The sequence below is a fragment of the Rattus norvegicus genome, chromosome 1 (genome assembly GCF_021556685.1).
Source record: "Rattus norvegicus strain SHRSP/BbbUtx chromosome 1, alternate assembly SHRSP_T2T, whole genome shotgun sequence".
NCBI classification, from domain to species: domain Eukaryota; kingdom Metazoa; phylum Chordata; class Mammalia; order Rodentia; family Muridae; genus Rattus; species Rattus norvegicus.
The window spans coordinates 256,449,574-256,475,454 of record NC_141534.1 but is presented as its reverse complement, the minus strand read 5'-3'; the positions used below and the strand labels follow the sequence as shown (position 1 = coordinate 256,475,454).

Genomic DNA, 25,881 nt, shown 5'->3' with positions numbered 1-25,881 from the left:
TTGTCATACAAGCTGGAACACAGCTTCTAAGTCATTCTAACATATATTATATATTACATATAGATAATATATATTCATATTCTAAGTTCTTTTATTCTAGAGAACCCTGACTAACACACACACACACACACACACACACACACACACACAGACACACACACACACAGACACACACGTGAATACTAATAAAGATTCCTTAATAAATCGATAGTCAAAATATTTTCCTGAAATTTTTTATGTATTTGGATGAAAACGTGCTATCTTTGTAACACTATTTATTTGAATATTGAAAAAATATAAACTGTGACTTCAAGAAGAATAAAAATCGCCAGGTATTGGTGGCTCATACCTTTAATCCTGGCGCTTGGGAGGCAGAGGCGGTCAAGTTCAAGGCCAGCCTGTTCTACAGAGTGAGTTCCAGGACAGCCAGGGATAAACAGAGAAACCCTGTCTCACCCCTCTCCCGAAAAAAGGATAAAATCCTAACTTCCTTTTACAATTTCTTTGTACACAGACAAAAATATTCGGGAATGTAGATTAGATAACACCAGCAAGTAAAAGTTCCAAATTTTATGGAACAGACAAAAAACATTTAAAAAATATATAATGAGCTATAACAAAACAGGCAAACTCCTTTACACTGCCATCTGGATTTGTCCACTTTTAAGTGGTATTTGCCTGTATTCCCAGCTCTTTGGAGGCTGACCCAGGAGGGGTCTCACCAGCACAAATTAGAAGAACTGTATTTCTAAGGTAAAGATAAAAGAACCAGACAAGCAGCTTATTGGTAGAAGTTCAAGGTCACCCTGAGCCGCAGAGTAAGTGCAGGGCCAGCCTAGACTACTTAGTGAGCTCCTGTCTCACAATATAGAAAACCAGACAGGGCTCGAGGATGGCGTTCAGTGACCGAGTACTTGCACAAAGGCTGTGATTTCTTCAGGAAGAATGGGTTGAAGGCAAAAGGGAAGAGAGATCGGAGGAGAGAGAGAGAAACTGAAGGGAGAGGAAAAGGAAGAAGACAACACCAGAAGATTAGAATGGCAGGAAACAGGAGAGCAGCGGATGAAGTCAGAGAGGAGAGAGAAGGGGCAGAGAGGGAATGTCAGGAATGTCAACAGGGACAGAGCACGATGCTGGCCACTACCTAGGACAGCATAGTCACCACAAGGCTGGAGCTGGGAGAGTGCATGGTAGCTTCCTTCACAGAATACATCTCTGTCAGAAGTTGATTTACTTAAACCTTGGTGAACCGGAAGTGCATGCCTGGCGGTGGTGCTGGCGGTGGTGCTGGCGGTGGCGGCGACTGCGGCGGTGGCAGTGGTGGTCCCTGAATCTTGGATGGGGGTGCAAGTTCATAAAACCACACCAGGGAGAGGAGCCAGTATGAGAATGGCTCACTTTTAAGTCCACTGAACAAAGCCATGCTTGTTTTTCCTTTCCTTCGCATGGCATGACTAGGTTATTGTGTTCTCCGTGAGCCTACTGTTCTGTGTATGAATCCAAGCAGCAATGGCCCAGCCCGGAGAAATGAATCAGAGATGACTTGAGAAACGCTCATTTGGAAGGCTTTTGTTTTGTTTTGTTTTTTAACTTCCAATCAAAGGCAGGACTTTTTTTTTTTTATCCTTTCCCCTCTTACATAAAATGTGTTGCTTGACTCTCATGTTTCCCCCAAGGTTGCAATCCCGAGTTTTACAATGGAAGACATGAGACACTAAGTGCCTTTAAGAACAGATGACTCGGGTCTTCCTCGAAGCGCACGGAATAAGGAGACCACTGAACGTTAAAATACCATAGACTGCTGTCTAACTTACCCAGAGTCCCCAAGGAAACCAGGGCATTCTCCCGGGGATCAATGTTCTTGTCGTAGGGGCGATATCCATAGAGGTGGGCGGCACTGTTCACCAGCCAGGTGACGTTGAGCACTACGGCATATCTCAGTAAGGTGGCAACATAAAAACTGTGTAGAAAAGTTTCACCCCAGAAATACCAGGGCACCAGCGTGGGCAGGATGAAGCACAAGAGCAGGATGCCGGGCTTGTAGTACCTACGTGGAGAGATCACATGCTGAGTCCCAAGAGAACTCTCATCCTAATCTGGATTGGCTATTGTCACTGGGAGGGGCTGCTGACTTCCTCTTACACTGTGAGTGCAGGGATGGGGTGAAAAACCTTCTCAGTACAGAGTGCCATCATTTTCATGAAAAGTCTGCGTGAGGCAGAGATTTTCCTAAAATAACCCCACCATTTAATAGAGCAAGGGCTCCACCATTCTTACTCACAGAAGGGTGTGGTACCTTACTCAACAAATCAAGACCAAACCCCATTCTCACCCAGTCTGTGCTGAGGCGCTGTTTGACACCTGCCCTTGAGCTCCGTTTTTTCTATGAGAATATAATGGGTTTTTTATATTTTTCCATTTCCTTCTAGCTTCCTCTGTCGGGCCTGACCACCAGCAGGTTCTGTCCTTCTGGAGGCTTTATCCCAATTTCCCTCCCTCTCTCCCTTCCTTCCTTCCTTCCTTCCTTCCTTCCTTCCTTTCTTAAAGATTTATTTAATTTATGTATATGAGTACACTGTTGATGTCTTCAGACACAACAGGAGAGGGCATCAGATCCCATTACAGATGGCTGTGAGCCACCATGTGGTTGCTGGGATTTGAACTCAGGACCTCTGGAAGAGCAGTCAGTGCTCCTAACCACTGAGCCATCCCTCCAGCCCCCAATCTCATTTCTGCATAGAACAGATCCTGATTCCTGAGAGAATGGTTTCGTGTCTCCTTAGCAGTAATGTCTTAAACTTTCCAGTCACTGGCAGGACCTGCATTCAGCTTTCTCCTTCTTGTGCTCCTTTCCTAAAGTGAATCCTCTCTCCTGGCTGTGTCCTTCCCTCACCTCTCTGGCGCCATGTCTTCTTCGCCTGACCTGACGGTGGCCTCTTGAGAGCACAGCTCTGTTTTTGAACCACCCATTGTTGGAGAAATAAACTCCTCATTGTCAATCACCTTGATCCTATCGGTGACTAAGGCACTGCTGATGACATCAGTCTGTGTTACCTTTTTCCCTGTCATATCTTTTGTGGGTCAAGGAAACAGACTCTTTCTAGATCCTGCATAAAGCTTTAACTCACTTTCCTCTTTTGGGTCTGTACACAATCTTTTCTATTGTTTCTGAGGCTGCGCTTTAATTAGCCTGTCTTGTTCTCCCTAAGTGACCTCTGACCCTTTCTGCCTCTCACAGTATAGACAGCAGTTTGCTTTCTTTCATGGTTTCTCCGGGATATGCTAAAATCTCCCAGAAAGTAAGGACTAAGTTGAGTTCATTGTGTCTATGAATATCCTTGGTCAGTGAATATTTGCTACGTTTAGCTGGTTTAATGAAATCAGTTCAGAGAGAGAGAGGAACAGAGCAACACTCCATGACTTTGGACATCCAAACAATAACTAGGGTTTAAAATGATCTGTTTGCTCTTGGGTTTTTTTTTTTTTTTTGTTTTTTTTTTGTGAAGCAGCATCTTACTATATAAATCCAGGCTGTCCTGGATCTCACTATGTAGACCAGGCTGGCTTCAAACCCACAGAGATCCACCTGCCTTTGCCTTTCAAACCCTGGGGCTAAAGATATGTGTGCCGCCACAACCTAACCAATGTGCTTTTTAAAAAACATTTTAAAAATTATTTTTTATTGATGTGTATCCGTGTATGTCTGTGGGCGTAAATGGCCCACGTGTTCCTGTGCCCCTGAAGGCCAGAACAGAGTGTGTGATCCTTTGGAGCTGGAGTTGTGGGAGTTGTGGGAGTAAGCCACCCAACATGGATACTGGGATCTGAACTAGGGTCCTTTGGAAGAATAGGAAGTGCTTTTAACTGTGAGCTCTTCAGTCCCCAGAGTATCACTGTGTAGCTCTGGCTGGCCTGGACTTCACAGAAGTCATCTGCATGTGTCTCTCCTGTGCTGGGATTTACAGGTGAATTTGGCTGAAATGATGCTATTGGGCAGATAAACTTGGAAATTCATTCAGCTTTTCTTTTTTCTTTTTTTGTTAAATATCTACTTATCTATCTATTTATTATACATGAGTATACTATATCTGTTTTCAGACACACCAGAAGAGGGCACCAGATCTCACTACAGATGGTTGTGAGCCACCATGTGGTTGCTGGGATTTGAACTCAGGACCTCTGGAAGAGCAGCCAGTGCTCTTAACCACTGAGCCATCTCTCCAGCCCTCATTCAGCTTTTCTAAGTCGTAAGAGAAATGAGATCTTGAAACCCCACCTCCCAAGCCCCATCCCCATCCCCCTACACGCACCTCCTCTGGAACATCACCAGCTTCTCAGCTTTTAGGTCAGACATGTCCAGCTTTCCGCCCTTCTCTTTGACAGCCGGGTGTTTGCGCACAAGCAGCCAACCCACGTGAGAGAAGAAAAAGCCACGGCGGGAGTTGTGAGGGTCGGCGTGTGTTTCTGTGAACTTGTGGTGGGCGCGGTGATCCCGGGCCCATTCATATACATCGTTCTGGAAACAGGAGAGAGGAACCCAGTATTGAGAAGAGATGTCCTCCTGGGGGCATGCAAGGGCCTAGCTGTGACTCTCAGTTCAACTCTCAGAGTCCTGGGGACTTTCTCTCAATGAGGCCCTGCAATGCCTTCTCCTGCACACTTGCCCCTGAGGCTTATGTGCAAAAGCAATTCAAAGACCCAGAACAAAAGAATACTGTTGCTTCCCATGGTTGCATGATGGGTAGATGGAAGGCGGGTATTAGTGTTCAGAGAGTTTCATTAGCATAGAACATGGTCTCTTTACAAAAGAAACATGAGAGAGAGAGTTCCTCTCAAGGTGTCTGATTGGGGGCAGAGAGATTGGAAAACAAATGGCCTTGGGCTTCAAGGCTCTGCTCTGTTGCAAAGCTGCAAAAACTCTGTGTCATTGCCATCACAAGTGGGTTGATACATAACCCAAGAGGACCAGCATAGGACTTAGGAGCATGAGCACATTTTTGAATGACCTCTGGGCTTTTGTGAACTTTATCCATTCCTTCAAGAATGTGCTAATGTGTTTTTTTTTTTGTCCTCTAAACATATAGACTGGGATCCTTCACCATATACATTGTCAGAATGGGGTGATTTCACACGTGATGAGAGCCTCAGATATTGTCAAAGCAAATCAACGCATTAGTTTTCTAGCATTTTCCCCTTATCTTCCAAGCCAAATCTCATACTGTAAGGAAAAGCCTGTGGCTAGGTGAGGGCCCCTTTTCTAATTTCCTACAGTCAATCCATTATAAACTTGCTGTGAGCACCATTGAGCATCATGGCAGCCCTGATAGGACAACAAGATCAGGTTACTTAATGACTCAGTGACTCGGTTTCCTCATCTGTTCAGTGGGTGGAACAATAAGGCCTACCTCCTGGCATCCTGGTTGTGAGGACTTAAGGAATTAATCTGTGTCAAATCTGGCCCAGTGTCCAGCACATGGAACTACGGACATGTCTGCTCCTACTACCCGGAACAAGAGAGTTCTTTTTTCTGTGACACACCCCACATCCTATTATAGTAGAGTTCAAAGACAGCCACAGCAAAGCATGATGTTAGCATTGACTGAGTGTTTAGGGAACCATAGTCAGTGGCTTGATGATATTTTATGGTCCTTTAAACCAAAGGACTACCGCAGCCGGACTATATTATAACCCAGGGAACTTAGGGTTCAAAAAGAGTTATGCCCAGAGAATTCGTTCTATCAACATCCTGTTTCCCTTCTCAATGACCCCAAGATGTCCCATGTTGTGGGGATCTCTATACTGAGCATGCACTTATGAAGACTACCTTTCTGGGTTCTAATGTCAGCCACTCTGCTTCGGATCATCCACAGAGCAGAGAAAGAATGGCACCAGTGTCTTACCTGGAAAGCCATGGTGTTGGCAATGATGAGGAAGATTCTCAGGGGCAGGCGAGCCTTGTAAGTCCTGTGGCTCCACAAGCGATGAACTCCAGCTCCAATGCCCTCAATACTGATCGCATAGTAGATGAATGCTGCTGGGACAGACAAAAGAGGAGTCAGTCAACTGGTAAGTGTCCAAGAACACCATCCGGATACCAGAGTCTGCTTCTTTGGGATTGAAGGCGTCTATGGGTTGTACTTTGAGACATCATAGCATTCAGCCATGCAAAAAATCATCATCTCCAACCACTCCACCTAGGAATGGACGTGAGTCAGGAAGACCCAGGCCACAAAGGCAGGATGCTGCAAAGAACACAGGTTGTGGGCATTGACCACACCATTATCCAGCTTTCAGACCACAGCAATACTTTTCTAGGCTCTATGCCCTTTGACCTTCAGATCATTTCCCCAAGGGGTTCAAGTTCATCAACTACCCCAGACCTAAATACCCATAATTAAGAATGTTTAGAAAATAGCAATCAGAGCTCAACCTCAGTTGAAGGGGAGATTCATGGGACATGGGGCCATGACTTTTAACCTGTTGTTAGTGCAGCATTTCAGCCTTGTAGGAGGGGTCTCAGAGCAAGTCAGTCCTGCACACAGTCCTGTTTATACAGAGGCTCAAGCTTCGCTGATGGTTAACATTATCCTATGTTGCAGGATATTCGATCGCATTGTGACCCTCAAGACTGTAAACTGGAGAAATCTTGTTGTGGTGTGACTCAGCCCTGCAACACACCTTTAATCCAAAGAGCTTTCTGTAAACAGGCTCAAAGACAGTCAATGATAGGTCAAGAGGGGGAGAAAGCACACAGCTGACCTTACTCTATCCACGTCCTAGAAGGAAAAAGCTCTTTCTCCTTCTCCACGCTGTCTTAAATACCCTTCACCCCAGAGACCCGCCTTTCTCTTTCTTGGGCTTTCTTATGTTCACTCCCTGTCAACTGGTTACTTGCTCCATATTTTGTCTCATCCTTGACTCTAGTTAATCCTGTTTACAGAAAGCTCTTGGGTTAAAGGTACGTGCTAGGGTTGAACCACAGCCCAAGGTTTTTGCATTTCACAATCTTGGCGTACACAATGTAATCAAATATCTGGCAACATTTCTCCCTTTTTATCTAAACAAAAGACTCCTTTAGCAACACCAGTAAACTATATACTATGGAAAGAATTACATTCACAATGTCCAGTCCATTTGCATTTGGCAACCTTGGAGAAAATCCTCTACCACCTCTCCTATCTTGGTGAGTCCAGAGTTCTATATCTGAATCACTTTCTATTGTAACCTGCATTTATTAACCTAAAAGCATCTTTTTGGATCTTAAAAACATTTTCTTCAATCCTAAACAACTTAAGCTTAACTGTGAGACTATAACTATCTAGTCTTCAACCCCATCAGAGACCTGAGAAGGATAAATATACTTCCCGAATAAACAGGATTGCAGAACAAGCACCTTCTAAAACTATAGAAATTACAGAGACAGATGGCTGCCTGAACAGACCCCCGAGATTCCTCTGCAATGTTGGAACGTCCGTCTCTTCAGCCTACTGGCTGCATAGCTGACATTTTCCTGTGAAACAGGAACTATAAAGGACTTCTCTGTCTTGTCTTGGCAGAGTCCAGCAGTTGACATTCTTCGTGTCCTACTTATCCAGAGTTTGGGCTGAAGACTGCAGCAGTTGAGGCAAGGCCAGTTTCTTGCCCAGTGGCTAGCTTGCCATATTTGAAGCCAACTCCATAAGGAGGGACTTCAATGCTCACTGTCTTCTTTGAGGTAGAATGGGGATGATGCCAGAAGCTAACATGTCTCATTGTCAAAAAAAGTATTAAATTAATAAAAACATCTTTAAATGCCATATTCTACAGATCATTGATGTTTTTTTGAAGACCATCTAACTATCTCAGCATATTTGAGTAGGAAAATGCTGCTAGTCTCTGTTATGGTCTGACACCCTCCCCGCCTCCCCAAAATAGCTATAACCTTGTTCCATGCCTGCCAGCTATTTCATATTTTTGCTGTCGCATGCCTGTGAGTCACTGACACAGAGAAGTGACTAGGCATCTAGCAAGAACATGATGACCACACACTCTGTCTCGTTCTGAATGTTCTCGTTGAGGTTTCCTAATCTTAAGACATTCTACAAAGCTTTACACAGGACCCATCAAATCAAAGGGCAATATGAACTGTTATGTCTGTAATGGCTTGAGTCAGAGTTGACCACCAGGCAGTGCTTCCTGTACATGGCTATGAACTCACTGTGGTTTCTGTGTCTTTATCCTTGATGAACTGACAGGAAAGGATACATGTTGTCATAGGTCAGACAATTCTAAGCTATGTCCCTGGTCTGACAGTATCATGTTGCACTGTGCATTTAATAACCTATTCATGCTTACGTGAGTTCAATGTTCATATGGTTTGTGTGGTGATTCCTGAACCCCAACATTTGGTTCACTGCCTGGAAACACCCATTATCTCTAAACACTCCTCAGTCGTTGTTAGTGAATGCCACCAAGCAGCTCTGTCCAGGAGGAGGTAAGTTTCCTGTACCTGAGCAGCTCCTTTTCTTGTTTTGGTTTTGCCTCTAGCTTTGGAGACACAAAGGTGGGCAACAACACACAGCATGAGCTGTGTCTCTGAAGATACTGTTTAAATTGGGATAATATTTTATGCAATTTGTCCTAGATAGTATTGAAAACATTTTTTTTAGATTTATTTTTATATACACTGTAGCTGTCTTCAGACACACCAGAAGAGGGCATTGGATCTCATTACAGGTGGTTGTGAGCCACCATGTGGTTGCTGGGGTTTGAACTCAGGACCTCTGGAAGAGTAGTCAGTGCTCTTAACCTCTGAGCCATCTCTCCAGCCCTAAAACAATGTTTCTTTAATGAAACTGCACCTTCCTGCATTGGTATTCAAGGACTTTTCTTGCTGACAGCCAAACTTCCTAACCACAAAACAATGTACTTGATATTTATTTTAGGAACACTGGGTTTCTGTTTAACCTGTTGAAAAAATGGTTTTGGCTTCTAAACTTATGGCTACACTGTTAGAACTTGTCTTTGTCTTCCAAAAATTATGGTTACGCTGTGTGACTTCATTCTTTAAAAAAAAAATGCTTCATTTTGATATTGCAAAAGGAACTGTTAAAAATTATAATTAAATATATAAAGCCATGGGACATTTTAAATTTTGTTGAATGTTTTACTGGAATGTCTTTGTTAGTATATGTTGGTTACAATGAAGGAGGAAATTTTAATGAAAATAACTATGAAGGTGATGGGAAAACTGTAATAGCTTTAGAAATTACAATGGACAATAGCCATCATCACATTATTGATATGAAGGCGGGGGACAATTATGATGAAAAACGAAAAAGCTCAGCCGGTCCCTATGATGCTGGGATGGTCTGATGGTGGATACAGTAGCAGAAGGTTTCAAAATGCAACCGAAACGGCTACAGTTCTTAGCAGGAGAGAGAGCGAGGAGTTGTCAGGAAAGCTGCAGGTTACTTTGAGACAGTCATCCCCAGTGCATTAGAGAAACTGTACAAATCAGCCCAAGAAGGAACCATGAGCCATAGTCTGAAAAGTTAGTGCAGCTGAAACAGGAAACCCTGTTTGCTCATAGACACTGTTTGAAAATAAAATAAACCAGCTATTAATTAATGAAATCAGACGTCAGATACATGATATACATTCCTGAGCTTTCTTTATCTGTGGTACTTTTGCCTTTTTCTTTTGGTTATATCAGGTACATATTTCTCTGTAAATTATGGTAATGATACCAGGAATAGAAATTAAGGAATTCATTCATTTAAAAATTTTTAGAGGTTTATAATATCAAAAAGGTTAAGAATCACTGGCTCATGAAATGCATTCCCAATTCCTTTCAGTTCCTGAGCTTCCGCAAGGCTCCTGCAGTCCCCTCCTTTCAGCCAAAGGAGCTGAGCCAAGCTGATAAGAGCCCTAACTAGCCAAGGTCTTTGCCATTTCCCCAACTTGTTAACCTTTTCCTGTCCTGACAGTGGCTTCAGCTTAAACTAAATCATACAGGAAACTAAATCATACAGGAAACTGTTATGTTCTCTTATATTCTACCAGATAAAGGTCAAAAGTCTTCCTAGTCTCTTTATGGAATATGCTTATGGGTTAAAAAAACTTTTACTTAGATACTAGAAGAGCTTCAATTCAAAACTGTAGTTTTTAAGGTTCAAACCTAACAGGGATTGATGTCAGTAACCTTGAAGATGATCAAATCCTTTAATGTGTTCAGAAATACATTTCAAGTCATGTTGAGTACTGATATAGTTAAATACAAGGTTAAAGCTTTATTTAGCTTCCTGTTTTATGTTTGTAAGGTACAATTTAGAGCAAACAAAAATAAAAAATAAAGCTAAGAACAAAGATTGTTTAACTCAGATATGCTAGGTATGTACCAGCTCAAACCAGTCAGAGATTTGCTGAATATGGCATTTAATGAAATTCTCAAAATCATAACAGTGACCTTCTAAGGTCTCCAAGAAGATACAGACACATTGACACTCCACTGGGACTATGGTTCAATAACCACTGGGTATAACTGCCCCACTGCCTTGCCTGCTGTCAGAGCCTCGCCTGAACTGTGGATAAACAGAGGACAGCTGGAGAATTGATAGCCACACACTGCATTAGTTCAAGGTGAGATCAATCTCTCCTATGTCCCTCCTCCACAGGAAAAGTCCTCATGACCAAAGAGTGCCTCTGACCTCCGTGCCATAGAGAGCCCAGCTTGTTAACTATCTCCATAATAAAACACAGACTACTCTCTGTCATTTTAATTGATACATAGGCACATCTAGGTTACAACTTATCCTTCTTCAGATCTCTGATCACATTGACAGCTTAACAGTGAAAAGAAAACAAACAGACAAACAAAAAAACCAACAGGCAACCAGCTCCTCACCTCAAGGTAATCTACCACTAGGTTATTAAAAAGGGCAAACGAATAGGGAGGCAAAGTTTAGAACAGAGGCAGAAGGAACACCCATTCAGAGCCTGCCCCACATGTGGCCCATACATATACAGCCATCCAATTAGATAAGATGGATGAAGCAAAGAAGTGCAGGCTGACAGGAACCGGATGTAGATCTCTCCTGAGAGACACACCCAGAATACAGCAAATACATAGGCAAATGCCAGCAGCAATCCACTGAACTGAGAACGGGACCCCCGTTGAAGGAATCAGAGAAAGGACTGGAAGAGCTTGAAGGGGCTCGAGACCCCATATGAACAACAATGCCAACCAACCAGAGCTTCCAGGGACTAAGCCACTACCCAAAGACTATATACATGGACTGACCCTGGACTCTGACCTCATAGGTAGCAATGAATATCCTAGTAAGAGCACCAGTGGAAGGGGAAGCCCTTGGTCCTGCCAAGACTGAACCCCCAGTGAGCATGATTATTGGGGGGAGGGCGGTAATGGGGGGAGGACGGGGAGGGAAACACCCATAGAGAAGGAGAGGGGGAGGGGTTAGGGGGATGTTGGCCCAGAAACCGGGAAGGGGAATAATAATCGAAATGTAAATAAGAAATACTCAAGTTAATAAAGATAAAAAAATTTTTTTAGAAAAGGGCAATCGTGTTTGCCTTGCTCTCGGGCTTCATATTAAATGATTGCTCTCAATAATCAACTGCTTGTATCTCATAATAAGTTATTGGATGGAAAAAATATAAAATTTAAAACTCAAGTTCTGAAAAAACTGTTTATAGGTCTAAAAATGATTGAAATCGATAATACAGATGAAGAAGGTTAGATGATATACGAAAAAACTTGGAAGATGATTTAAAAAGATGTTGAAGTTTGGCACATACAAATTATAAATGTTGGAGAGTCTAAAAAGATGCTTACGATTTGAGAATCTAAGAAGACATTTGAGATATATAATTGCAAGTTGTAGAGGTATAAAGACAATCTAAAATAAAAGTAGGAAACGTTTAGTGTCCCCCCACACGCTATTGTTCTTTCGATGTTCAGAATTTTAATGTTGACCAATGGAGCTCTGATAAGCTAGTGGAATGTTGGCAGCCCACAGTTCAGTCACGAGCTCGTGATTTTAGTTCCCTTTGGTTGTCTTCTGAATACAAACTTAAAGATGTTTCTCATCATGCTAAAACATGTATGCTTAACCTGTGCATCCAACGCTCTGGATTGAGGAGAGAATGTTCTATGCCTTTTACCCCAAATCTACAGCTATTACAAGGTCTGAAAGGCATGAGTCTATTACCTGCTAACTACTTTTTTTTCCCCGAAAATATGGATTTCAGTACAATGGTAAACACTAATGTGCATCCTTTTGTAAACTGAAGTTTACATAAGCTCCAGGGAATCGGGAGTCCTAAGACTCGGACCCATCTGCCACACATCAAATGGACTGCAGATACGTTCGCTTGCCTGTTCTAGAAAATGAGATTTCCCCTTGGTCTTGGAATTCCTTACCTTCTCCAATTACTAGACAATTTTAATTTCTGTCCCTAGTCTATATTTGTCCCCAGCAGATTTTCACCTGGCTGACAGACTCCATCCAGCGGTCACCTGGGGAGCTGCTGAACCCTGGACTGGCTGAAAGCTGATGTTAATGAGTCCAGCCAAAGGGATTACTCCCTGACTTTCAGCTGGATCAGCTAAGCGGATGCTTCTGATAAATGCCCTACTGCCCAGCCTTTGACTAGCATTTCAGCTGTCCTGGGCCCCTTTGACAATGTCCTAATGTCAGCAGGAAGCAGTCACAGAGGAAAGATATGACATCTATCCATTATCCCACCTCACAGGCTGAGATGCTAAGACAAAAAGGAGCTCCACGGGGCCCACACAGAAAAGGACCCCACTTTGTGATCCTGGCCACCCCAATGGCTGTGAAAATAGATGGTATCCAGTCCTACATTTATCATTCTTATCTGAAGTTTACTTCCCCCTCCCCAAAACATCTGGACTTAGACCATGGATGGGTTGTCAGACAACACGCACAGAACCTGTTAAAAATCAGACTGGTAAAAGACTGGACACTGGTTTTCTATTTTATGTTGCCTTGGGCTGCTGAGGTACATTTTCCAGTTCAACACATATGAACGTTGATTAGACCCACAGACGGGAGCCTAATTACTAACGTCACTGCCTATGTTCTCCCACCCTCACCTTTGACCTATGTGAATTGTTTGGACCTGGGATGATGTTCAACAACCAGAGAGTGCAGGTCATCAGAGACAGGGTCTTAGACATCAGTGGTCCCAACAGAATGTTAAACCCTCTCCCTCTCCGAGGAAGGACAATGTACAGATGTTAACGGCAGGAGTTTCTTCTTACTATTTAGTAAAGTACTTAGTTTGCTTGTACCTCAGGACTAACTCCCTGTCTCAGTTCCTCTAGCCTCACTGAAACTTCTAACTTTTGCATCTATTGCCTCTGGTATACTATTTTCCTGGAGAAGGTTAGGAACCCCTGAGGCTTCTACCCCATTCCCGGTTGGTCAGGGCAGCTCCAATATTAATGCCCCTCCTAACAGGCATGAGCATAGCAAGGTGTGCCAGCATGAGAGCAGTGACACTTATGGTGGGAGATCAAAATTTCAAATATTTAAGCCAACAAAAAACCAACAAAGATTGATATAAAAGTTTGTCCTCCTGGCCTCAGAAAAGAAAATGTTTGAGTCAGTGATTTGACTTACTGGGACAACTCAATAAGGGGAGGGGGCGTTATGGTCTGACCCCTAATTCCCATAGCTGTAGCCATTTTGTTCCATGCCTGCCAGCCATTTCATATTGTTGCTGTGGCATGCCTGCGAGTCACTGACACAGAGAAGTGACTAGGCTCAGAGCAAGGACATGCTGGCCACACACCCTGTTTTGTTCTGGATGCCCTGAATGTTCTCTATGAGGTTTGTTAATCTTAAGAAATTCCACAAAGCTTTACACAGGACCCATCGAATCAAAGGTCAATATGAACTGTTATGTCTGAAATGGCTTGAGTCAGAGCTGACCACCGGGCGCCACTTCCTGTACCTGTGTATGAACACATTGTGGTTTTATCCTGTAAGAGCCGACAGAAAAAGATACCTATTGTCATAGTTCAGATAATGCTAAGCTGTGTCCCTGATCTGACCAGTATTAAGGTGCATATTCCACAAACTGCTCTTGCTTAACTGAGATCAGTGCTCACGTTTGCGTGGCAATTTCTGAACACCAACAGTCTGTAGCTATCTACTGTCTGGGTGAGTGTGTTGATGCAGTTAGAAGCTAAGTGTTCATCCAGGGTCAGAGCACTGATCCAGTCCCAGTCATATCATACACTTCCTAGGGACACAGCACCCCGACTCAAAACCTACAAGATCAGTCTCTCTAATGGGGAGTGGACACTGAGTGTACTCATCTGTTCCTCAGATTTCTTCCTAGGATGTGGGGCTGAGGCCTTGTTAGACACACTATAAAGTACCCTAGTGGGCATCTGGGAACCATAGAACCTCTGGGGCCACAGAACTTAGCCGAGATTGGAGACACCAAACATTGTATTAACTGTTTTGTGTCCATCCACATCAAGAGTTAACAGTTTTTCTAAGTGATCTCTTTCCTCCTCTCCTCTGCCTCCTGTGTGCCATCCTGGTCCTTCCTTAGGGCCGCCAGGACAACTCTAGAGAGGGTGTCTGTCCTAGGGAAGGGTGACTGTATCTTTCTGAACTGGGATGAGGCCTCTGATGGTTTGCAGCCTCTGACTCTGTGGTGATCGAGGTCTTCCCATGAAGAGGATCTGACTGTGCCTGTATGGAGAAGCCAGTGGAGAGCAAACCCCGACGACACAGGAGGAAAGGGAAGGGAGGCTTAGAGCAGAGCCAGAGTACCAGGAAACGTGTCTGAATCTGCTCACACTGCAGATCACCAAGCACATTGGCTTCAGAGTATAGACAGTGCTATTTAACAGGGGAGCCAGAGTGACAGTCCTCGTGACACTGGGTCATGTTCTTATTCTGCCAATGGCTTAGGTCACATGGGTCCTTTCCCTGTCCCCAGGGAAAGATTTTAAGTGTCCACACTGATGATGACAGAGCTTTCCCCTCAAGTGAGGGTTGGGAACCCAGTCTTGTCAGAGAGATCCTAGTCCAGAGGGCTCTACTGAGTGGTTCTCAAATGAGAGAAAAGCTTTTCAAAATCTCCAAGTCAGAAAAATGGCGTGTGTATAGCCAGGTGCTAATTATGCACTTTTCTTTGGGCTAAAACAAGAAAAGCCTCTAAAACCTAAAGGAAGGAGAGAACTTCATCTGGGACCAAGATCCTGAAGGCAAGAATTTTGTAATCCACATTTCACAACCATCATTCTATGAGCTACCCAATCTGCCCACCAGAGGGCAAGGACAAGCGTAAGTTAATTTACCAAGCCAACTTCTGTGTGTCAAGTTTCTTTACAAAATCACAGCACACACTAATGGGCAGGGTGCTGAAGCCAGGGATTGAAGTCCTGTGTTTGGATGGCAAACCTTTCACTGCAGTAGCAACTGATGCCAGCCAAGCTGAGGTGATTTGGTCAAACACAGAGAACTGAATGGGGCCTGTAAGGAAGACTCAGGCTGGAGAGGGAGCTTGCAGGGAATCTCTTCACTCCCGGTCTTTCTGGTTCTGAAGTGTATCATTGCCTCAATAGGTAACTAAAAAGACCCAAGATCCCTATGGAAAGGGATCTCCTAAGTAGTATTTCCTTGGGGGCATTGGGTGTATTTCCTTAGACAATGCTTAAGAATCCAAATCCTACCACCTACAAGACAGAAGAACTCTGGGGCAGACAGGATAATGCCAGTTTTTCTATACCATACTTCCGAGAGAGAGGGAGAGAGGGAGAGAGAGAGAGAGAGAGAGAGAGAGAGAGAGAGAGAGAGAGAGATGAAGAGATGAAGAGATGAAGAGATGAGGGGGGTAGGGAAGGAGGGAGGGAGGGGGAGGAAGAATGGCAGAGGGAGTTGTCTAAGAATTCCCCACATCTGATGCTGTTCCCCCAAACCTCCTAAGAGTATCTAGGAAAGAATGATGGGCTCACCATCCCTTGGAGAGAGCAAGGAGCTCCTGGTTCACAGAGCTCCTAGAGTCAGGAATTGTGTAGACCAGAGAAGCCTTCTTCAAGGCTTTATTCTCTGACATGGCCTATCTCTGCCAAGAAAAGATGTGGTAGAGAGCAAAGACAACCAGAGTTAGATTCATGGCATGCTATGGTATCAGGAAAAAGGGACAGCTGAAGGCTGGATAGAGGCTAGACCATGAAGCACTCTGTAACGTAAATATCTGAACAGCATCTGTTGACTGGCATGTGCCTCACCCTGACAACCTACCTGGAGCAGCAGAGCCACACACTTGCACACCTGTGTGTTAGAGGAGCCTGCCTCCCCCTCTTCCAGGTCAAGCCAGCCTGGTGTGGCCAGGGGCTAAGGTCTGAAGGGTTGTAAAGGATAACCGACCCCCCCCTTTTTTTTTTAGTAATTTTCCTTTTCAATGGCTTCTCCTCCTTTACAGTATACACTGACCCATTCCCTGACTAGGCTCAGCGTGTAGCTCATGCAGCTGCTATGGTACTTCATTCCCATGCCCTCTAGGTAGGCCTGGCTCTCCTGTGGCAGGAAGGAAGGGCTGGGACAGGCAACCAAGTGAGTGATACAAACATTTGTTCCAGGGCTGGGGTTACCTCAGTGCTGCATTGCTACCCCACAGTGAGTCCCGCACATGGTTTCAGAGCTTGGTTCCCAGCACTCCCAATTGTTAAAGTACTCCCGATATTTAAAGATACAACACCGTGGTAGAGGACCTGTCTACTATGCCCTAACAACCAACCAACAAAACACCCCACGCTACTTTTGCCAAATGTGCTACTTAAGCACAGGATGTAATCCCAGCAGGCTGAAGCAGGAGGATTCCCATGGGTTCAAGGCTAGCCTGATCTGCATAGAGAGGTCCAAGACAGTCTAGGTGACACAGTGAGGTTCTGAAAAACCAAACAAGCAACACAAACCATTTATGCTGATGGACACTCTAATGCCTGCACTCGGGAAGTGGACCCAGAAAATCAGACTCAAGGTCATTCTCTGCTAGAGAGAGTTCTAGGCTAGGCAGGGCCACATGAGAGCCTGCCTCATGAGAGAGAGAGAGAGAGAGAGAGAGAGAGAGAGAGAGAGAGAGAGAGACAGAGACAGAGACAGACAGAGAGACAGAGAGACAGAGAGACAGAGAGACACAGACAGATACAGAGACAGAGAGAAAGAGAGAGAGAGAAAGAGAGAGAGAGAGAGAGAGAGAGAGAGAGAGAGAGAGAGAGAGAGAGAGGAAGAAAACAAAACAGACACTCTTGCTTCCTAATCCAACCTGACTGTGTTCGTTAGATTATCAAGAAAAGGTTAGGGAAACCTGGACACAGACGGGACACTGCCCATTGTAAGATCCCCTTCATTAGAGAGAGGGGAGAACTTGAAGACGCTCACTGACCCAGAACGAAGAAAGGTGCTTACCCCAGAGCAAGGTGTAGACCTTGGAGGAGGGGATCAGTGTGATCCCGTACAGGGCTCCCACGTGCAGCAGGGACATGAGGATGATGTTCCTCCAGACGTACTCCAGCTTGGGCGGGGGCCCCTCCTCATCCTGGTAGCTGGGGTCGTGGATATCTTCTCTCATTTCAGGACGGATGTCTTCTTCCAGGTAGAGGGGCAGAGTCTTTAATTTTTCTTTTCCTTTCTGCATGACTCCAGAGGGAGGCTCTGTGATGGTGGAGGTGGTTGTGTATGAAGGAGTCATCTATGAAGACAAAGAGTGAATTAGGAGAGCAGGCTGCAGAAGAAGACACTTCTTTCTGGCATACAGCATTAGGGTGCATTAAAGGTCCAACCCCTACTCCAGGGTCTAGCTTAATTAAGGGCTTGTGGAAGAGGAAGTCAGTAGAAACTGTATAGATTGGTTGTCAAACCTCGAGGAAGGAGTGACCCTCTTATATCACTGGCAAGCCAAAGAAAGCGTCACATGTATACATAAAGGTACAGACAGAACCAGGTTATTTTTTTTCTTTTCTTTTTTTTGGAGCTGGGGACCGAACACAGGGCCTTGTGCTTGCTAGGCAAGTGCTCTACCACTGAGCTAAATCCCCAACCCCTATTTTTTAAAGCTTGTGAAACAAAAATTTTAGAACCAAGTGTCCAAAATGCCATCCACATCTCAATCAATTGATGGCAGTACAAGTTAGAAACAGTGATCCAGGCCTTTTCAACAGTCTCTCCCTCACCTACAAGACACCTACAAATCCCGGAAGCACCAACACAAGATTCCAGTGCCCTAAAGGGAAAATTTTGGACTGAATTCCTGTACTAGCTCCCAGCAGAACAGACAAATGCAATGTGAGTTGTCACCAGAATTTCTAGGATCAAACCCAAAGCTTTAGCAGCCCCCAGCAAGCCAGGCTAGGTCATCTGCCATCTGTCCCCGGCATACCAATTAAAGAGGCCATTGTGAAGAGCATGAGACAGGAGATTTATTTCATGTGGCCATATTGTTACTATGGAAATTGAGGTTCCCCTTTGAGTTTTAGTATGGCTAATGAAATAATTTGAAAGTAGCCACAAAAGGAAACTTAAGGACTGTTTTTATTAGATTTTGAAAGAAAAACAGCAAAGCAGACAGGCTGTAAATCTCAGCAGCTACCAGGAGGAGGAAGATGGAGAAGACGGGAGAGAAGGCCCCAAGTTAGGGTCCAAGAAAGCAAGAATGTTCAGCAACAAGGTTGGCAAGTTGCTTCCTGGTGGAAGGCAGTGTTGTTGAGTGCTCCAGAAAATAAGGGAAAAGGCTAAACAACTGTCTGGACAAACGTGTTTAGGGTTTTGGGTGCTAACAGAGAGGAGGGGAGGGAGAGGGGGAGAAAAAATAGAGAAAAGAAAAAGTTACTCTTTTTCAAATAGAACTCAGAAAAAATGGGAAAGTGTAAGAGTGTTGCATTGTAGAAGTTCTGTAAGCAATTGTGTTTCAAGAGGGCTTCCGAGAGGTGTAAGGACATTACCACATTAAGAGATGTATTCTTTGGAACCAGATTCTGTAACTCTGTATTTTGAGTGGTTGTAGTTTTCTGTAATGGTCTCTATCTGTAGCAAAGAGAGATTTCCTTGATGGGGGTGTGTGAGGACTACACTTATATCTGGGCACAAGGGCAAATATTTAGAATGTACTTAGGCATTATATTTGTTTAGTAAAGTGCCAGTTGTAGGTTCTTCTCCAAGACTCATGACTTCAGTGGTCCTGGGCAATTAGTTGTCTGAGTTGCCAGTACCAGGCAAGATTGTTCTCTTATTGCATTATTGGTTACTACCAAGACATGTGTGCCAATACTATCCTGAGGGTTAGTACTCTATGCTGGTTATTCTTGTGGTTCATAGGTGTCATCGTGAGACAGGAACATTGGTTTTTTCTGTCCTTTGGAAGCTTCCATGTCACCATTCAGTACCATGGAAATTACTCCTCAGGGAAGAGGCTTTCGAGTCAGTTACATCTCATAGGCCTCTGAGCCCTGTGTATGAAGTGTATGGTGTCTTTAGTAATAGAGACTTGCTTCCCCCCTTCCCAGGAGGCAATCAAGGGCAGTAGCAATAGCTTAGAATGTTGTAGGAGTCTTTTGAGCAACTCTGACCAACAACTCAAGAGGGCTTTATTAGAACCATTTTGATTAAATGTTTTAGAGTTTTGTTTTAAAACGCAAGTCTTCCTATAAACTAATGTCGAGTATCCTGAGAAAGGAATCAGAGAAACAATACCATCCACAACAGCCTCAGAAGAGGAAGTGAAAGACGAGTACAATGAACATTTTAAATCACTGAAAACTGAAATTAGAGAAAATACCAGGAGATGTAAAGACCTCCTGTGCTCACGGATTGGTAGGATTGATGTTGTGAAAATCGCCATCTTACCAAGAGAATTCTACATGATCTCCATCAAAATTCCATAGCAATACTTCACAGAAAAATGGTCTTAAATTTATATGGGAACAGAAAAAGGAGGAGGGGGAGGAGGAGGGGAGGATGGGGGAGAGGAGAAGAAGAGGAGGAGGACAGTAGTCCTGGATAACAATAGAACATAAACATAAACAAAACAACAAACTCTGCTGGAGACATCACCATTCCAGATTCCAAGCTAGACTACAGAGCTACAGTAATAAAAAGAGCATCTACGCATGAGTCTAAAACCTTAAAGCCACTAATTTTTGACAAAGGGGCCAACAATACACATTTGAGAAAAGACACCATCTTCAACAAATGGTGCTTGGTCAAATCGGATAGTTACTTAGAGCTAAATGAAAATCCTTATCCTTCACTCTTCACAAAACTCAACTCTGAACGGATCATGGACCACAACCTATGAGCTGATATCCTAAGACTGAGAGAAAAAGAAATTTGGAATACACTTGAACTTGGCACAGGAAAGGACTTTCTGGGCAGGCCCGCAGTGGTGCAGACATTACGACCAACAATTGACAAATGGGACACCATGAAACTAAAGCTTCTATACATCAATGGCCACTGTCTTCTAGCAAACAGGCAGTCCACAGTCAGGGAAAATCATTACCAACTACAGGTCTGACAGAGGGTTAGCCTCTAGAATATACACAGAACTCAAAAACAAAGCATTTTAAAGCTTGTCTTTAATCCCAGTATTTGGGAGGAGAGGCGGGGAGGGGGGTTTCTTTGACTGCAAGGACAGCCTAGTACACGCGCCTACTAAGTTCTAGGAGAACATAGACCCTTAATTACTAAAAAATAATAAATGAAGAAAAAAGTTAAACAAATCAAATTTAAAAGTGGGGCATGGGGGGGTTGGGGATTTGGCTCAGTGGTAGAGCGCTTGCCTAGGAAGCGCAAGGTCCTGGGTTCAATTCCCAGCCCCGAAAAAAAAGAAAAGAAAAAAAAAAAAGTGGGGCATGGAATGAAACAAGGTTTTCATAGATGAAATACACATGGCTGAGAATTTTCTTTTTAACGTTTGACACGGACTGGGGAGCTGTCTGAGCAATTAAGACTAATTGTTGCTTTTGCAGAGGACCTGATTCAGCTCCCAGCATCCACATAGCAGTTCACAACCATCTGTAACTCCAGTTCCAGGGGATGCGATGCCCTCTTCTGACCTCTGTGGACAGCAGGCATGCATTTGGTGCATATGTTACGTACAGACAACTCACATGAAATAATAATCAATCCTTAAGAACAATTTTTAAAATGTCCAACATTCCTAGCCGCCAGAGAAATACAATATTAAAACTGCGTTGAGATTTCATCTTACCATTCTATCATCAATCAGAGAGGCTAAGATACAAACAAACAAACAAGTAACGATGACCAGTCCTGGCAGGGATGTGGGAAAGGGAGAACACACATTCACTGGCTGGTGGGAGTGGGAACTGGTGCATCCACCATGGGAATCAGTGTGGAAGTCCTCAAAAAGCTAGACACCAGTGGAGAGATGGCTCAGCAGTTAAGAGCACTGACTGCTCTTCCAGAGGACCTGAGTTCAATTCCCAACAACCACATGGTGGCCCACAACCATCTGTAATGGGTTCTGATACCCTCTTCTGGTGTGTCTGAAGACAGCTGCAGTGTACTCATATGCATAAAATAAGTAAGAAAATCTAAAAAAAAAGCTATGACATGTATGACACATGTATGAAACAGGTATGACACATGATCCAGCTATATTACTCTATATTACTATATTACTCAGCCATATACCCAAAGATGTACATCCTACTACAGAGATAGTTGATCATGCTCATTACTGCTCTGCTCCCGGTATCTTGAAAATCGAGACAGCCTAGCTGTCAGTCAACAGATGAGTGGAGAATGAAATGGAGTACTTTAGCACAGTGGAGTGTTAGTCGGATGTTATGAAGAACGGAATGATGAAATTTGCAAGTAAATAGAGGGGTCTGGAAAGAACAATTCTGATTGAGGCAACCCAGGTACCCACATGCAGAAGGCAAATGTCATCTGTTTTCTTTCATTCTTCTGGTCTTAGATTTGAATATTTAGATGTATGTGTTTCCTTTGGAATATCCACAGAAATTAGTAAGGGGTTGGGGGGGGTGTGAGGTGGGAAGTAGGGAGAGCTTTCAAAGAGGGGAAGAGAGTCACAGTTACATCTCGGGGTGTAACGGGGGGGGGAGGAGAGTTATGGGTCGTGCTGGCTGGCTGAGATAGCCCATCCCAGCAGCCTTTCTGTCTGAGCCAGCTGCTGGTCTAGCAGCTGACAGCAGTTTGGCAGCTGAGTGTGAGATGGGGGCCAGCAGCGGGTGAAACTAGGCAGAGGCTTGTAGCCAAAGGGGAAAATCCTGGCTACTTTAAATGCTAGCCAGTTTTTCTTTTTCTTTTTTAAACAACCTGTCCCAAATAACCCAGCAGCTATCGAGGCAATTGGGTCCAAGCTGGTGAGTCAGATGCCTCCTGGGTTCATACTGTTTTACCCAATGGGTTGCTCACATCCTTCTGTACCTATTTTGGGGGAGGGGCATTTCTCCCAGAGACCCAAATGGGCTCCCTTCAACTATTCAGGGTGGGTTACAGCCCTGATATTTATTCAGGATTTAATGTGTCGTGTGGACTATCAGCAGACATGCATGCCGGAACTTGCTTATAATAAGAGCAAATATAATTGTAAATCAATTGGGACCCATCTCCTGGGTGTTTGAACAGTAATGGGTGTGGCCCAATCACATCTGCACCCCATTATTAACTATAGCTCTCTTCTACCTCTGGGTATGTTCTCACACCCTTGCCTTCCCATTGAACAAACCTCAGAAGTTCAAATCAGCTCAGAATGAAGCCAAACAACCTGGAAAAACTTCTGACAAGAGAAGGGGACCCACACCCTGAAGTCGGGGAGAGCAGTGGTTTAAAAAAAAAAAAAACCAGCCAGTGCTGGGCAAATGGAGAGGTAAGACACCTCTGGTTTCCTCTCTCAACCCAGGACTGACTTGCTGTGTATGTGGGACACTCAAAGGGTGTCTTTTCTCTTGCCTGGCTTGCCAAAGTTGGTATCAGGGTTTTTAGATTAAAAGCATAGGCTCTAGCAGCCCCAACAATCAAGGAGTGACCACCATTTCCCAAGATGCCTACTGAAGAGACAGTTGAAGGAAAAGCAGAGAAGGGAGATTTATTCGCCATGGCCCTATAGGGAAGACAGACAAATGAAGGGGTCTGGTTGTAATACCATGCCTGTAGGAAATGAGGCACTTGTGTCCCCAGCTCTGGCTACAGGGCTTGTTGAAGCAAAGCACCCAAGGAAAAGGAATTTCCCAAGGAATTTCATGTTGGGAGGAGCAAAAGACAAGCCTGGAGCCAACCACAAGCAGAACTTTTCTTGAAGACAGGGGAGGGATTTCCAACAGTGCCAACCTTCTCAGGCTCCTCAGGAAAGACCAGAGTCAGGGCAGTGCTGGGTCAGTGGCAGGCAGGGCTACACCGTGACCAGAACTACTTAATCACCCATATCTCTTGCCTTCTCTTTAAACGTCAACCTCATATCACGACTCTGACAATGGGCTTAGTGGTCACTGGATTTCCTGATCTTCGTCCCAGTGTGGCTGCCTTGAATATATGCCAATTTCTGCTTCTCACTGTTCATTCGATTCTTTTAATTAGTTGATTGAGAATAGGTAGCTGAACCTGGCTTGTTGGGACACAGTTTGTGGCTCTAAATCCAGTCACACCTTGCCTAGCTACGCCAGTCCATCTTTGTGAACTTTGACACGAAGATTATATTTAAATAGGAGGAAAGAACTGTGTATAATTAAACAGCCCAAATCAAGTGTGATCTTCCCTGGTACCCCTCAGTGTCAACACTGAAATCTCTTCCTAGAAGACAACTTTTCCCTTCCCTCAGCATGGGATTCTTGGGAAGTTTTTAACTCTTTGGGGGTAAGGGAAGGATACTTTTGTGTGTTTAGAATATAGCTCTTCCTGCCAGGGTTATAAAATGGGGATTATATATTATATAATGGGACCCCTAGAGATGAGGCTTTTCCCTAGAATTCTGGTATAAGAAAGAAAGCCATCTGGGTAGTATTGGGAGGCCACTTACATATCAGTAATGGAGGTCATTGTGGTTGGACCCCTCTTTAAAGTAGCTTGTAAAATCATGGACTAAAGTTCCAGGATTCTGATTACTGGCCCAAACCAAAACCAACCAAACCAAATATTGGGTTCTGAGTCTTATATCTGGTCCTAGATGGAGATGTGATATGCTGAACTGCCTGGTAAGACTGAGACGGGGCAAGACAGGGCAGAGGTTCCTCCATTTTGTATTCTTGCTGAAGCCATTTCAGGTTTGTCTAGAATTTAATCTCCTTGATGGGGAATTCTATAGCAAATTACCCCTCTGTTCTAGAAACCTCTAGGCCAAGATGTTCCTGCTAGCTTATCTTAGTTTCTGTTAGACTGCCTGCTTGTAGGAACTCCCTCTAGCTAATTACTTATCTTAGCTTCTGTTAAGTTGTTTGCTTCTGAGAAGGAGCAGAAGCAAGACGCCAAGATCTGGTTTTTGCCTTCAACCCCCAACCCATGCTCTGAACATTTAATGATACACGTCAGGCCTGAGTACCTGAGCGTAGTCGAAGCCAGCTGGAATAAAGAATTTCGGTTTGCGGGGTTGGGGATTTAGCTCAGTGGTAGAGCGCTTGCCTAGCAAGCACAAGGCCCTGGGTTCGGTCCCCAGCTCCGAAAAAAAAAAAAGAATTTCAATTTGCTATAAGCTGTGTCTGAGTGGTAAACGTCTTGTAATGAGATACATGTATGTCAAATATTTACTTTTTTTTTCAGGAGGCAGGGTCTCTATAGCCCTGGCCTGGCTGCCCTGGATCTCACTATGTTTCAGGCTAGCCTCTGCTAGACCATGATAACCTCCAATCTACAGAAATCTGCCGCCTCCGTCTCCAAAATGCTGGGATTAAAAGCATGCACCACGACAGCCAACTAAATCTTATTTTCAGGTTATCTAGCCCAAGGCTTTCTAAACTGTCCTTTTCTATAAGAGCCAATCTTAATGCCCCGTTTCTCACTTATGGAGGTAATTATTCCTCAGACAGAGACTAGGAATAATTTACATAGACTCCTTGAGAGGCAAGTAGGGAGAGGGGCCAAGGCTAGGTAATAAAAGGTGGCCAATGTTCAACATGGCCGCTACTTCCTCAACTTCCTAATTTAAGATTTAAAACTTGACAGCTTAAAACAAAGCCCTTTTGGCTTTTGTCTCCCAGCCGACTGGCTCAACAAATTTAAGGCAGGATCAGGTCAAATGATTGCATAACATGTTAAGCCAATTAATAATACTATCTTTTGTCACAGCAGTAGAAACTCCAAGACACAGTGTTTGCTACTCTTTCAAAGGACTGTGAGTTCCAAGCACTTATATCAGGAGCTTATAGAAGCCTGACATCTCCTTCGAGGGCATCCAGTCTTCTTCTGGCCTTTACTAGCACTTGAATACACATTCACATAACCCACATATAGACACATACATAATACATAAAATTCCCTAAAAATTTTTTGAAGACTACTGTTGACTACCCATCTGGGTGGTTCACAACCTTACTTAGGAACCCATGGGGATAAAGAAGGTAAGAGGAGAGCCAATGTTTTGATCTCTGTTTCAGGTCATCTAGTTCCTGTAGGGTGATGAGACACCTCTGAAAGGATCCTATATTTCAAGTAAGTCACCCATCCTCTTGTTCAGAGATACTAAAGAGACTCCAGAGGTTGAAGTCTAGTTGGTGTACATTCTGCAGAGGAGAGTCATTGTAGAGGTAAATACCCTCAGAACTTCTAAGGCAAGTCATACCTGATACAGGGCCAGCAAGACACTAATACATCCCAACAGATGACCCAACAGACAGAAAAAAAAAGCCTAAAGGAGCTT

At 44.0% G+C, this 25,881-nt stretch overlaps 1 protein-coding gene across 1 annotated transcript in view; it reads right to left on the bottom strand.

The window, feature by feature from the left end:
• The window catches only part of Scd3 (stearoyl-coenzyme A desaturase 3), a 35,558-nt gene that overhangs the window by 3,603 nt on the left and 6,074 nt on the right, over positions 1 to 25,881 (bottom strand). Inside the window, 4 exon segments of the mRNA NM_001432549.1 lie at positions 1,815 to 2,047; positions 4,311 to 4,516; positions 5,901 to 6,031; positions 17,457 to 17,739. Of these exon segments, the coding sequence (NP_001419478.1) occupies positions 1,815 to 2,047; positions 4,311 to 4,516; positions 5,901 to 6,031; positions 17,457 to 17,739 (853 nt within the window).